This window comes from Dioscorea cayenensis, chromosome 2 (assembly GCF_009730915.1).
Source record: "Dioscorea cayenensis subsp. rotundata cultivar TDr96_F1 chromosome 2, TDr96_F1_v2_PseudoChromosome.rev07_lg8_w22 25.fasta, whole genome shotgun sequence".
In the NCBI taxonomy this organism is placed as follows: Eukaryota; Viridiplantae; Streptophyta; class Magnoliopsida; order Dioscoreales; family Dioscoreaceae; genus Dioscorea; species Dioscorea cayenensis.
In genome coordinates this window covers 6,798,874-6,813,116 of record NC_052472.1, presented here as the reverse complement: position 1 = coordinate 6,813,116, position 14,243 = coordinate 6,798,874, and the positions used below count along the sequence as shown (strand labels likewise).

The window sequence follows — 14,243 nt, the reverse complement described above, 5'->3', positions numbered from 1 at the left end:
CATATGAAGTAAAATCTGAACCTCCTCATGAAACGACTCCTTATGATTGCATTAGGAATGGAATTTCATGCTAATTTACTTAGAAGGATTACGGGAGAAGAAATCTCAATACCAAAGTACCCCATCTCTAGGTGAACTCGTAATCCCTTTCAATTGCCACCTGCCTATACTAGGTGGGTCTCTTAACTTGTTACACAGGCACATCAAACATGGATTCACGACTCTCACTATAATAGAACTCAAGATAATATAGACACACTATTAAATTCTACAATAAAATATTACTCTTAATAAATTAATATAAGAGCATTCAAGATTCACAACTAATGTCAAACAAATTGTAAACCATAGGCTCCATATACTCCCAAACACCAACAAATTAGTTATCTATTAAAGGAGAACAATCATACAATCCACAAGAGACGAGAGACATGATTGAAAACATAAAAACCTCTTTTTTTTTCTTCATCCCTTAGGAAGCCGATGAACTCCTCTCCTATCTTCCACGAACGCTGCTAAGGATGCTCCTTGACAGCTCCAGTAGTGTTCTAGATGGTGGGTGAGCTTTCTCTCCTTACTAGATATCCCTAGAATGCCTGAAGAAGTTTCCCCTCTTGCTCCTTTTGTTTGGCCATCAAAAGATTTCCAAAAACCCTTCAGCAAAATCTTTTATACCTAACCACTTACGGGCATAAGAGTAAAGCCATACAGAGATGAAGATGATGGGTTGCATGCCTTATGGGCATCTTCACTAGTATGCTCCACCTGTAAAGTTTAATGTCCCTGTGTTACAGTCCAACTTATGGCCATAAGTACTGGACCTAAACTTCCCTATATAGTGCTTGCAACCTCACTTATGGGTGTAAATTGGTCCCTATAAGTTCCTCTAGATGTCTATGACAATCTGGCTTGCGGACGTAAGTCCTACAAATAAGTCTCTCTGTTTGGTCATTATTCTTCTCTTTACACCATGTTTAACATCATCTTTACAGGAAACACCCTAATACATGCAAAATAAGTGTATAAAATAATATAAATAACATATAATTATACACTTATCAATAGTCCCAGTGTGTCATATGTGTTGTTGTATTCTTTCTACTCCTAGTGGAAGTTCTATGTTTCATGGTGCCTATTGTTGTTTTTCCCTATCTTCCAATGTTGTGTTTTGTTTTTTCTCTTGTTTTGCTCCTCCTTGCCGTTCGTTTGTGTTTTTCTTTTTAATGAACGTGATTTATCTTTTTTAAAAAAAAATTAAATAAATAATAATTTAAAAGAGGAATAAAAATAGTTTAAACTTTTTTTTTGGCAAAACATTAGTATATTTTTAAAAATAATCAAATTCATTTTTCAAAAATTATAATAAAAAATAAATAAGTAATTACTAGATTATTTTAGAAACAAGAGATAGCGGTTTCTGGGAATTGTCCAAAGAGAACAATTAAAAAACAAAAGGGTATATTTTAATGTTTTAAGAAAGGGATGATATTTTTGAATAAAAAGAATTGAGTTTGGATGACAAATAGTGTTAGCATTTTTTTTTTCTTTTGTGAAAAGGTGTATAAACCACTTGCATTTTATAAAAAAAAGAATACATGGAAAACCCAACAAAAAAAAAGGAGAATAACAAATGAAGAACTAGGCACAAGATACACGAAGATGAAAAAGAAAGAATTGACGCATTAGAGATGGATTAACTAGAAAACATAGACAGAGAGAATACAGATACAACAAGAGGGGTTCACTACATAGTTTCTAGGGGTGAAGTGGACCCTAGGATAAAGATTCACACAATGTAGAAGATAGCCTTTGACTTGGGTGGAAAATTCCTCACTAGCATCACTTGTCGCTGCGGTCTCGTTACAGGATCCCATGAACTCCAAGCTAAATCATGTGGTCGCAATGGAATCCTTTAACTTTGCTTTCTTTCCTTTTGGCCCTTCAAGAGGGTCACACATTGCACTTTATCTTCATGGCAGAGCGATGTAATTGTGTTAGAAACCCTGCATCCTCATTTCACCTAAAAGGCGGTTTCTTCTGGCATTCATTGCGTTTGGCAACCAGTGATTGGCCTTGAGGGATAGCGGGGTCCTTAGCATGGAGATTTGCCATAAACTTCCTAATGCTTCTCTCAAATTCTCTAAGTCATCTTTTGTAGAATCCACCTCTACCGGATAACATTGTGTGGTTGCTGAGCCTTTACCTCCGTGAAGATATCCCCTGAGGTTTCCTCTAGATTTCCACCATCTGTGTAGAGATCATATGGGTTTCCACTAGATGATCACCCTCTAGATCATCTAAAGGTCCCTCATCTGAAAAATCCTCAAGGCATGGGTTTAGGTCCTTGAATTTACCGGCATGTATCTTAGGCACCTTTTTCCACACACCTATGTCAAAATGTCACTTAAAGCCTGAGGGGAGGTTCAGGTCTGATGGTGGTTTGGATGCATCACAAAATCATCATCAGCCCATCATAGGTCATTAGAATTATGCTTAAACTTATTAGTTGTTTCACTATGTAGCTATTATTGACTTAGGCCCAATTAATGGCCCATGATAGTAGGCTTCATGGGCTATCACTCAAGACTGCACTAGAGGTCTGCCTGAAATCTGAATCTATTGTCAATCCAGTTCGGACAAAAGTTGATCGGGCTTGATTGATTTACTGACAAGTTAATCTGATTTAGTCCAGTGAGTCAAAACTTGTCTGGTTCAATCAGTTTATTTGCAAACTGATTTAACTCGATTGGAGGCCCGAATGCAAGTTGTTTGAAATCAAACTGCATCAAGAATTGAGTTAATAACTTTGATCATGGTATCTGTGATGTGATCTATTTCTTATTTCTTTTATGGTAGAAAAAATTGGGAACAATAGGAAAGTACTTTAGAAAATTTGTTGATTTGCCCTTAACACATGTACTAAATGTGATAAGAACATGTATAAGCTAATGTACTTAGATTATTTCCAAATTATATATATATATAGAAAGGTAATGTGTTTTTCCTTCATCCTTTTGTTGCATTTAGCTATGTTTGTTACAATTTTTTTTTTTAATGTTTCCCATTCTCTGGTTTTGTTGCCTTTCAAAAATGAACTATATCATGAATTTAATCATAAACAATGTTTTAAAAATCAGACCAGATTAGAAACTGATTCAACGGCCTGTTCACGGTTGTTCAATTGAATTTGATATTTTTTTAAACAAATAAATTTTCAAAAAATATGAAAATTTTGGAAAAAATTTAAAATAATGAGGGAACTTCATAAATTATAAACAATATCAAAAATTTGTTAATAAATAATAATAATATATATGCATATAATATATATAAATATAGGTTTACAAAAACAACCAACATAAGTCGATAAAACCAAAGTTTTATTACCAAAAGTAGTAATTGAAAACTCTTGTATAAAAATTAATTAACAAACTTACAACCATGAAAATTTCAAAAAATTCAATAAACAATAATAAAGATAGTGATTCAAATTCAACAAGCAATAATATCATCATCAAAACTAGAAAGATCTATAGACTATCTTTAAAAGAAAAATTAAATCAAATTTAAACAGGTCCGATCTAACCGCTTCATCTTTTGACCATTAAAAAACAATTGAACCTAAGTTTATTAAAAAAATAGGTTTTATGTGAGTGGTTCAACTAGATTAGTGGATGGCTCATAATTGAACTGGTTGAACCAGCCTGTCCAAACTGATTTTTAAGACATTGGTTGTAATAATTTTACTAAGATTGTTATACTTGTCTGCAATACCATAAATTTTCTCCAACATTCAAACTGTTGGACTTGGCCTTTAAATTGTTTTTCTGGTATGTATATTTTGAGTTTTATGATTATTGGTATGCGCTCCTTATGGACTGCTTCATTAGTAGTTTTTTCCTCTCTCCTCACCTACTGCATACCTTAAACATCATTAGTCTCATTGATTACCAAGGGTCATATGACTTCTTCAAGATCCTGACTGCTTCATCAGTGGTATTCTCTTCCTCTCTCATCACCTACTGCATGCCTAAAACATCATCAGTCTCATTAATTTCCAAGAACCATATGACATCTTCAAGGTCCTTTCATAATAAATATCACATTTTTGTAACATTATTATTAAAATTTATTTTATTTTAATCATGGTTGTAGCGTTGGACACGAAGCACCGCAAAATTCAAGAATATAAGAAAATATCATGCAGAGTTTTTTTTTTTGGGGGGTGTTAAAAGAGCTGAAAAGCTGACATATCAAGTAGAGGTTAAGGAACATGTTAAATCTTTTGTGCAAAGAAGGCCTACTTTCACAATCTCAGACTATTAATAAATTCTCACTTACTTTCCATATTGAGGTTAATTTTTTCTTTTTTGACTTTCCATACTAAAACAGTTGGGTCCTGAAACAGTTGCCAATCTACCTCAGAAGGAAGTCACTAATAAATGCATTGATGACGATGTTCTTGACTAAGTCTACACCTTTCTACTTTACTACCCATCATGCAATGTTATATATATCCTTAAATAATAAAATAACAACTCACAGAGAAAAGAAAGCCATTTATCGATGGGTGTGAAGCTCACTGCAGTTCTCCTGGTCTTTCTCTACCTACAAGTCAGTCTCTGCAATGGAGTTTCAATTAACGGATGCAGAGAATCTGAAAGGAAAGCACTTCTTGATTTCAAAGAAGGGCTTAAAGATCCCGGAAGACGGCTATCGTCTTGGATTGGCCAAGACTGCTGCACTTGGAGCGGAGTTCAATGTGATAACCAAACAGGGTATGTTGTGCAACTTGATCTTGGGAACAAGAGGCCTCTTCATAACATGTTTCAATATGGCCTACGTTCTGAGCAGCTGGAAGGAAAGATCAATCATGCTTTGCTTGGCTTGAAACACTTGCAATACTTGGACCTCAGCATGAACTTCTTTGGAGGTATTCAAATTCCTGCCTTCTTTGGTTCATTGCAACATCTCCGTTATCTTGATCTCTCTTGTGCTGGCTTTAGCGGACTAGTTCCTCATCAGCTTGGCAATCTCTCAAGCTTGCATCGCCTTGATCTCTCTAGTGTTTTCTCCATGCCTTGCAACAATCTCCATTTACTTAGAAATCACTGGCTCTCAAATCTTTCTTCTCTTCAATACCTCAACTTGAATTTTGTTGATCTCTCCAAAGCACCTGATTGGCTGGAATCACTTAACACCCTCCCATTAGTCTCAGAAATATACTTATCAAACTGCAAGCTTGAGATTCCTCATTCTCTTGCACATGTTAATCTTACAAAGCTTAAAATTCTTGATCTCTCTAGTAATATTGTTCATTTTGTAGTCCCATCTTGGTTGTTCAAGTTAACAAGCCTTGAGAGTCTAGATTTGAGTGCCAATGCTTTCGAAAAGCTTATTCCTAGTGCTATCGGAAATTTAACATCTCTTAGAGTCCTCAACCTTGCCAACAATAGAGTCCTAGAAGATGGAGTGCCACTGAGCTTAGGAAACCTCTGCATGTTGACCTCATTGGATCTTTCAGGGAATAAATATTTGAATGGTCATTTGAATGAACTTGGAGAAGTGTTTTCAGGTTGCATCAAAGATAGTTTGGAGATACTGAGCTGGGTCTGCAGTGAACTCACAGGGCATTTTCCAGATTGGCTAGGAAATCTCAAGTCTCTCAGGATGCTCAATCTCTATTACAACTCATTTCATGGGCCATTCCTTCAACTCAGGCTTCATTCTTTGATAAAATTGGATATTTCTCGCAATGCATTTAACGGAAGTGTCCCAGTCAATTTGGGTCAACTCTATCCAAAACTTGTGTTTTTGGATTTTGCTTATAATAATTTGACAGGTGTTTTCACTGAGGCTCACTTGGTTGGTCTTGCAAAGCTTCAGCATCTTGGCTTCTCTGCTAATGAATTCAGGGTTGATTTTGGTTCACAATGGGTACCTCCTCTTGGCTTAAAGATGCTTGTCATGTGGAACACTAAATTAGGACCAGGATTTCCTTCATGGATTCAAAAGTTGGAGAATCTCTCAGCTGCTGTTTTTTCGAATGCTGGTATTTCAGACAGTTTACCAGACTGGTTTTGGAACTTTTCAAAGAATCTTCAAATTGTAGATTTATCACATAATGATATCCGAGGAAAGCTTCCTACTTCATTAGAGCATCTCTCCAATCTTCGGTATGTTGATCTAAGTGGAAACTCATTTGAAGGATCAGTGCCACAATTTCCTGAAAATTTAGTGTACTTGCTTCTGTTTTCCAATAAGATAGCAGGAAGGGTCCCAAAAACATTATGTTATCTGAAGAAGCTGGTAGCTCTTGATCTCTCTAAAAATCAGCTTATAGGAGTAATTCCTGATTGCTGGAATCATTCTCTCCACCCAAGATTATTCACTTTTGATTTTTCCGACAATAAATTATATGGAGGTATTCCTGCAACCCTCTGTTCTCCATCTTTGGCTTATTTGCACTTAAGCAATAATAATTTGTCGGGAGAGCTCCCTTTATCTTTGAGAAATTGTAAAGCATTGAGGACTCTTGATCTTGGCCAGAATAAGATTGGTGGAAGCATACCTACTTGGCTTGCAAAAAGCTTACTAAACCTGGAGGTACTTCAACTCCGACAGAACATGCTTGTTGGTAACATTCCTCCTGAGTTGGGTAACCTTACTAATCTTCGGGTCATAGACTTTGCATATAACCATCTGTCAGGTACCATACCATACAATCTGGGTAACCTTAGAGCCATGAAGTTTGCTCCCGCTATCTCCTATAACAGAAAGGTTGCACTTGTGATATATGATAAACTTGCCGCTGGTTATGTTGACAACATGGAAGTTCTTTACATGGTATCAAGTAAACTTGTATTGGGCTACATGGATAGTATCAAGGTGAATTTAAAAGGGCGAGATGTTCAATATGATAAGTTACTCCCACTTCTCATTTCTGTAGATCTCTCAAGAAACGAGTTATCAGGGGAGATTCCTGAAGAACTAATGTATCTTTCTTATTTACAAAATCTGAATTTATCTGAAAACCATTTGACGGGAAGAATTCCAGAAAAGATCGGCATGTTATTGAGGGTAGAATCACTTGATTTATCAAAGAATGATCTTTCAGGGACTATTCCAACAACAATGATCATGCTAACTTTCTTAAGTCATCTAAACCTATCATATAACAATTTTTTTGGAAGAATTCCACACAGCGGGCAGTTCCCAGCGCTTCCAGATCCTTCTATCTATCTTGGAAATAATGCCCTTTGTGGTTTTCCATTGCATAATAACTGTGAAAATATTGATGGACAATCTAGTGTATGGTCCCCTAAAGATGAAGATGAGGTGGAGAAGATAGGGTTCTACGTGAGCATTGCCTTGGGATACATTCTTGGGTTTTGGATTCTGTGGGGCGTGTTGCTGCTCAACAAGAAATGGGGATTCGCATATTTTCAATTTGTTGACTATTTGATACATGCTACTGGGGATTGTCTTTGGAAGTGAAAAACAACTAATTTGTAGACGTATAAGTATGGTGCCAATAGTCACATGCATGTTATTGTGTATAGCTTGGTGATATGCTCATGCTTGCCCGTGGTTGTACAAATAATGTAAAATGACATTATAATATCTTTGGTCTTGAGTTTAAGTCTTACTGGATACAGTGATAGTAATAAATCTACAGTTATAAGTGCGGATTTAATCCTCAAATCCTGTGTCACAAAGTGAAAGGTCAGCAAAGTTGGATGATCAATTCCAGTCTTAATCACACTCCCTAGATGTATATAACGCTTGTCGTTTTTGTTAAAAAAAAAAATCTATGATTTCTTGCTTAAACTATGTGGGACATGATTTGCCATTGTGATATAGACTTTTTCTCAGAATAAAATTTGTGTTTTATCTATTATATTTATAAAAATATATTATTATAATGTTTGTGGGAGAGAAAATTAAAGAGGACTGAAAATAGTTTAACTTTTTTTTTACCAAAACATGCGGTTTTCTTATAATAATCATATTCATCTTTAATAAATTATAAATAAATAATTATTAGATTATATCATAAACAAGAGATAACTTATTTGGTGATTATCTTAAAAATTTAATTTAAAAAAATATTGATGTTAGAAAAATAGGTGTTTTCTTATGTTTTAAGAAAGGGTGTTCATGTATAAAAAGAATTTAGTTTTGATGCAAAATAGTGTTAACTATTCTTCCAAAGACAGAAGTGCATTTGGAATTTTTTTTGTGTGAGTCATCTGCCTTCCATCATTTTTTTTCTCAGTTGGAGGGATCTTCCTTGTCCAAACCAAAATATATACTTCTTAAAGTTGTTCATCCCAGCTTTAAAGTTAATAATGAAAAGTATTGACCAAAGAATTCATGGCCAGCTAGATTGAGTCCATTTTATAAGGTGTTTGTGTAGGAATTTAAGAGCTCTAATTTTAAGTCTCACTGAAAGTAGTGGTGGTAATAAGTCTTAAAGTTGTTCATCCCAGTTTTGAAGTTAATAATGAAAAGTATTGACCAAAGAGTTCATGGCCCAGCTGGATTGACTCCATTTTATAAGGTGTCGGTGTAGGAATTTAAGAGCTTCAATTTTAAGTCTCGCTGAAAAGTAGTGGTGTTTTTTTTTTAAAAAAAGAACCCCAGGAGGGGGCTAATTTATTAAAAAATAAATGGAAACAAAAAGAGGGAGGAAGTTACAAAAGCAACCAAAACTAGAAACTAAATACAAATCCAGAATCAATGAAACATCTCATTAGCCAGTGTGGCAAGTCTCTACCAAACAGAAACAGGTTGAGGGCTGGGTCATTGAATCCAAAATTAGCTAGGGAAGTAGCAGGAAGCATCCAAGACCCCGGGATGCTATGGATGACAGGAGAGCCAAGCATGTTTAAGAGGGATCTGATTAAGTCAATCTGAGATCTAAAGTGCCAGGTAATTACTGGATCAGGGTTGGTGATGACAGAAAGAGGTGCGGATGCGTCAACAAAAATGTTCTTGATAGAATAGTATGAGTCCAACATCACTTGCAGTGCCACTCGAAGCGCGAAGAGAAAATCCAGTGCATTATCTTCAAGAGCTTGGGAGTAGCAACCTGCAAGAGAGACAGTATACTGAGCATTGGAAACAAAGAATCCGACAGAACTCACCATTGAGCACTGGTTGGTGCTGGCATGGACAAAGAGGAAGAGTTCATCGGCATGGGAGAAATTGTTCAAGATTAGTCGCATGCCCAACAAAACCTTCTGGCAATCCAAGTAATCCTGCACATGAGTAATAGCTTTACATACAAGGGTGGGGGGATTCAGATTGGCATTGCGGAAGATGATATCACATCAGGATTTCCATATGAACCAAGCGGTTGCTGCAATGACTAAAACAATGTGATTAGAGTAACTGCTATCAATTAACCAAGAACCAGATGCAAAGCCATTAGCAAATTGAATATGAGTGTTAAGACACGGCTGAGATAGGACCAGATCAAGTAGGCTTTAGAGCAGGAGCCGAAAAGGTGATCAATAGTTTCTGGAAACAGGTTGCACAGAGCACATGGGTTGTTAGGCCCCAGATTCCGAAAATACAGGAAGTTAGAAGTAGATAACTTGCCATGAAAAAGAGTCCACAAGAAATGTTTCACACGGAGAGCTAAAGAAAGCTTCCATAACAAATGCCAACCCTATCCATTTATCAATCAAGGAGAACCTGTGATTCAAATGATGATAGACAGAAGAGGAGATTTTGGAAAAGTTGGATAAGGGGCTCCATATCCACAGATTACCAGAGTCATAATTGATGGAATTAGAGAGCAGAACCTGCATATTAAAGTTAGATCCAAATAGAAAGCATAAATGGGTAACATCCCATCTATCTCCAATAATAAAATCAGAAATATAAAGGTGATCCAGATCCACATTCACATTAATAAATGTTGGTTTGAGGGCAATGGGAAGATCAAAACACCAAGGGTCCCACATAAATGAAGTGCAATTAGGATTGACAGAACAAAACCGGCAAAAAGGTTTAATTTGATTGGCGGTATTAAACAGACTCCGATAAAACCAATAACATTTTGCAGGAGCAGAGTTCATCCAGAAATTGAAATGCCCATATTTTAGTCTCATAATCTCAACCCAAACAGCACTGTCATTGTTTAAAAGTTTGAAAACATGCTTGGCTTTAAGAGAATATTTAGCAAGAGATAAGTTTCTAATACCAATGCCCCCTCAGATTTACCTTCATTGATAGTACCCCAATTCACATTATGGATGCCATTTCCATTACTATCCCGACTCCAGAAGAATTTCCGAACAGCCCTGGTTATCTCTGAAAGAATGGAATCGGGAATAGGATAGACTGAGAGGGTATAAATGGGCACAGCAAGGATAGAAGAATTAATAAGAATGGTTTTGGCAGCCGGAGAAAGATGGAACCGGCTCCAGCTATTGCAAGTACGACGAATTCGATCAACCATGTTTTTAAAAGTAGAAGCAGCAATTCTATTAGGAGAAATTAATATTCCGAGATAAGTAAAAGGGAAAGAGGCTGACGAAATATTTAAAATAGAACAAATTTGTTTGGAAATATGCTTGTTACACCAGGTTGGAAAAAAAATTTGAGATTTAGAGTGATTAGGAAATTGCCTTGAAATGCTAGAGTAGAAATTCAGACAAAGATTGATATTACGGGCTGTGGATCTAGAAGCTCGAGTGATAAGAATAAGGTCATCAGCAAACATGAGATGATTAAAATTGTGAATTAAATTCGAATTAAAACCAGGAATCTTATCATTGGCGAGACTAAAATTAAGAAGATTAGAGAGAATTTGAGACACTAGTATGAACAAATAAGAGGAAATGGGGTCACCTTGCCGAACCCCACGAGACGAAGAGAACCAGGAGGAAGGGGAACCATTAACTAGAACAGAGAAAGAGGAAGATCGGAGACAAGTGGATATCCAGGATATCCAGAGGGAGGGGAAATTCATTCTAGACAGAACAGCAAGAATTGCACTCCAGTTCACAGTGTCGTATGCTTTTTCAATATCGAGTTTAATTAACATCCTCGGGGGGTTTTTAGTATCAGATTCCATCGAATGCACAATCTCTTGCACCGCAATAATATTATCGAAGGAGCACCGATCCGACACAAAACTAGCTTGCTCACGGCCAATCAAAAGAGGCAGAACATGGCTCAGTCGATTAGCTAAGATTTTAGAAATAATTTTGAAATTGACATTGCATAAAGAAATCGGTCTGAAATCAGAGACGAGTTTAGGTTTTTCCTTCTTGGGAATAAGAGAAACGAAGGTTTTACCCCAAGAAGAAGGGATAAAAGAGTTGTCAAAGAAAAACCGAATAGCTGAGTAAAGGTGATCACCAATAAGAGGCCAAAATTTGTGATAAAACTCAACTGGACCCGTCGGGACCAGGAGCCTTACCAATAGGGAGGTCAAGAATGGTACGATAAATTTCTTCTTTTGTTACCTCACAAACTAGCAATGCAGCGTCAGAATCCGATAGATGTGGGAAGATCACAAGGAAGAGCATCAAGAGGATTCACCAGGGGACAAATCGGGGAGGTCCACAGATCTTTATAAAAGATGAGGAAGGCACTCTCGATGCTTGCATGGTCGCGGCAAAGGATTCCTTGAGCATTAACAACCTGCGCAATACAATTAGTTTGAGCACGAATACAAGTGACAACATGAAAAAAGGTCGTATTCCTATCGCCATCTTTGATCCAAGAAAGACGGGCACGTTGTGCCCACATGTTATTGCTATTGCGCTGCAAGTTAGATAAATTACAGGATAGCTCCATAAGATTAGCCTGAGAAACCAAGTTAAAATCAGAATTTTCAAGGAAATCAATCTCAACTTCGGTGCGAAGTAACTCGGAATCAACCCTGTTAACTCCGGACCGGCGCCAAGACTGGAGATTGCTGCAAGTACGCTGAAGAGCATGCATGGGATTCCCATGAGGGGAGCACAACCAACCCTTCTGAACTGCAGAGTGGCACCCTAAAAAAAATCAAACCAGCTGTTATCAAACCTGAAAACACATTTATTGAGAATATGAGTCGGGGACGAACGGAGAAAAAGCGGAGAGTGATCAGAGAAAGAACGAGAAAGATGCTTTAAATTATTAAACTTAAAATAACTAGACCAAGCGAGGTTCATCAGACACCGATCCAGTCTGGCCCACCACCTAGCAAGCCCCGATTGATTATTACACCAAGTAAAATGAGGACCAGAATAGTTCAGATCAATCAAGTTATTGCTTTCGACAAAATAAAAAAAAATTGAGATTTACGATCATAATAAGAAAAGGAACCCCCCTTGTGCTCAGATCTGTGAAGAACAATGTTAAAATCACCCATAATAAGCTAGGGGATAAGTAAAGCAGTAATTTTGGAAAGCTCGTTCCAGAGATAGCACTTATTGCGAAAGCGAGTTGAGTTGTAAACCACGGAAATGAGAAAGGTTTTAGAAGAATCAAAGGATATAACGATATGTAGGGCACGCCCGGACACAGCGACTGGAGTAACTGTGCTGATGGTTTTATGCCACAAAAACGATGATACCGCCAGGAGAAACCATCGGAGAGAAGAGCGGCCCACTCCCAGCATTTAGGAACTTTCCTGCAAAAACGAATAAGCCGATCTTCATTAGCTCTAATCTCAACAAGGAAAATCACTACGGGTTTGAGAGTGCGAATGAGTCGAAGGATACGGGACGAAGTATCGCCTGAAGAAATGCCCCTGCAATTCCAACATATTATTTTAGTCATTATCATTAAAAACATAATGAGAGTAAGGAAGAGAGAACAAATCCGGATGGATTAACAAGCGTGGAAGACAAGAAAGGGAACAAGCTCAGGAGGACGGGCCGCCGAGCTCGACCCTCCCTTTCTTCGGAGAGACATCTGATATGATTGATCTTTTTCGAACAAGGGCTTCACGTTTGGCCTCAGCTTGATATTGGACAAGGGTCATGGAGTCTTCTGGTTCTTCGCTAACATCTTCCTCATAGGACATATCCTCATCATCTTCATCAGAGAAATCTTCATCCTGGCTAGCATCCTCCTCAATATCCTCTCCCTCAAGGACGTTTGAAATTTTTTCAACAAGGGTAAAATGGGAGTTAGTAGTGTTGATAGGAGGGAAAGGAGGTGGTGGAAAAACTGAGGAGCGGAGATCAGGAGGTGGAGATTTTGAACGGCTAGAATTAATGCCTTTTCCATTAGTGGGGGACAAGTTAGGCGGTGTGATTTGATTGGATAAGCTGGGCGGTGAAGTTACTTGGGAAGGCAAAGCAATGTCTTGGGATTTGGAGGGTTCGATATGAACGTTGGGGATAGAGAAAGAAGCTGGTGGATTGTTGGGAATTAGAGCCGGCAACTGTTCATCAACAGCGTGTGCAGAGAGCGTGTCTAGGGGAGGGGTGTGCCGCCCAATGCCAGCGAAACTCTTCCCACCACGTATGCTTCGAAAGTTGGAGCCTCGAGACCGGTCGGCATCGGAACCCGGGTCGACTGCATCACTCGGGGTCACGCGGCTGGCACGTGTGCCGCCTCCGCGACCACGAGCGCTACCACGCTGGCGGGTTACCAATAGCTAGGGACCGTAGTCGGAATCAATGGGGGAACGGGTCGTAGAATTAGTGGTTTCCGACTAGGGACGATCCGGAACGGGGTCAGAGATGTCCATGGTCCGGTCGCCTCCACCCGATACCAAGGTAGGGCCGGGCTCAGTATACCCTACTGGGCGAGTTCAGTCAAGCTTACCGGCACCGGATGTTGCAGACCTGGAGCAAGAACTACTGCCATGACCCACCATTCCACAGGTATAGCAAAATGTTAGCAGCCGCTCGTACATCACCACCACAAACACTTTATTCATATCATCGCCGATCCAAAATCCACGACAGAGGTGCTTGGATAAATCGATTTCTACGCACACCCGTGCATACTTAGATCGGCTCGTAGAAACGGTGAAATCATCAACTTTGTGGAGGATACCAAACTGGCTCACAATGGTCTCTAGGGTTTTGTTTAACACTTGAAAACTCGCAACTGTTTTATTATTAAAATAGATAAACAAGTTTCAATACTAAAAGTACAAACACTTTATTATATAATTTATAAATTAAAGAGATCCACAGAGCTGTTTCACATTAGGCTAACTTAATAGATAAAGTATTCTCTGCCATACGGTGCATCGGGTGTTCAAAACCACCCAATACGTA

The 14,243-nt window shown here is 38.1% G+C and overlaps 1 protein-coding gene across 1 annotated transcript; it reads left to right on the top strand.

Annotated features, from left to right (window-relative positions):
• The first annotated feature begins 4,557 nt into the window (after positions 1 to 4,557).
• LOC120270301 (receptor-like protein EIX1) lies at positions 4,558 to 7,668 on the top strand. The gene is made up of 2 exons (XM_039277316.1): positions 4,558 to 4,933; positions 5,576 to 7,668. The coding sequence occupies exons 1-2, from the start codon at positions 4,567 to 4,569 to the stop codon at positions 7,495 to 7,497; spliced, it is 2,289 nt and encodes a 762-aa protein (XP_039133250.1). The 5' UTR covers positions 4,558 to 4,566; the 3' UTR covers positions 7,498 to 7,668.
• Positions 7,669 to 14,243: the final 6,575 nt, after the last annotated feature.

What these genes read in the sequence shown, in the direction of transcription:
- LOC120270301 (XM_039277316.1), top strand. Translation starts at nt 4,567, where the DNA reads ATGGGTGTGAAGCTCACTGCAGTTCTCCTGGTCTTTCTCTACCTACAA. An exon ending in CAGCATGAACTTCTTTGGAG is followed by an intron (nt 4,934 to 5,575) that starts GTATTCAAATTC and finishes AAGTGTTTTCAG; the next exon opens with GTTGCATCAAAGATAGTTTG.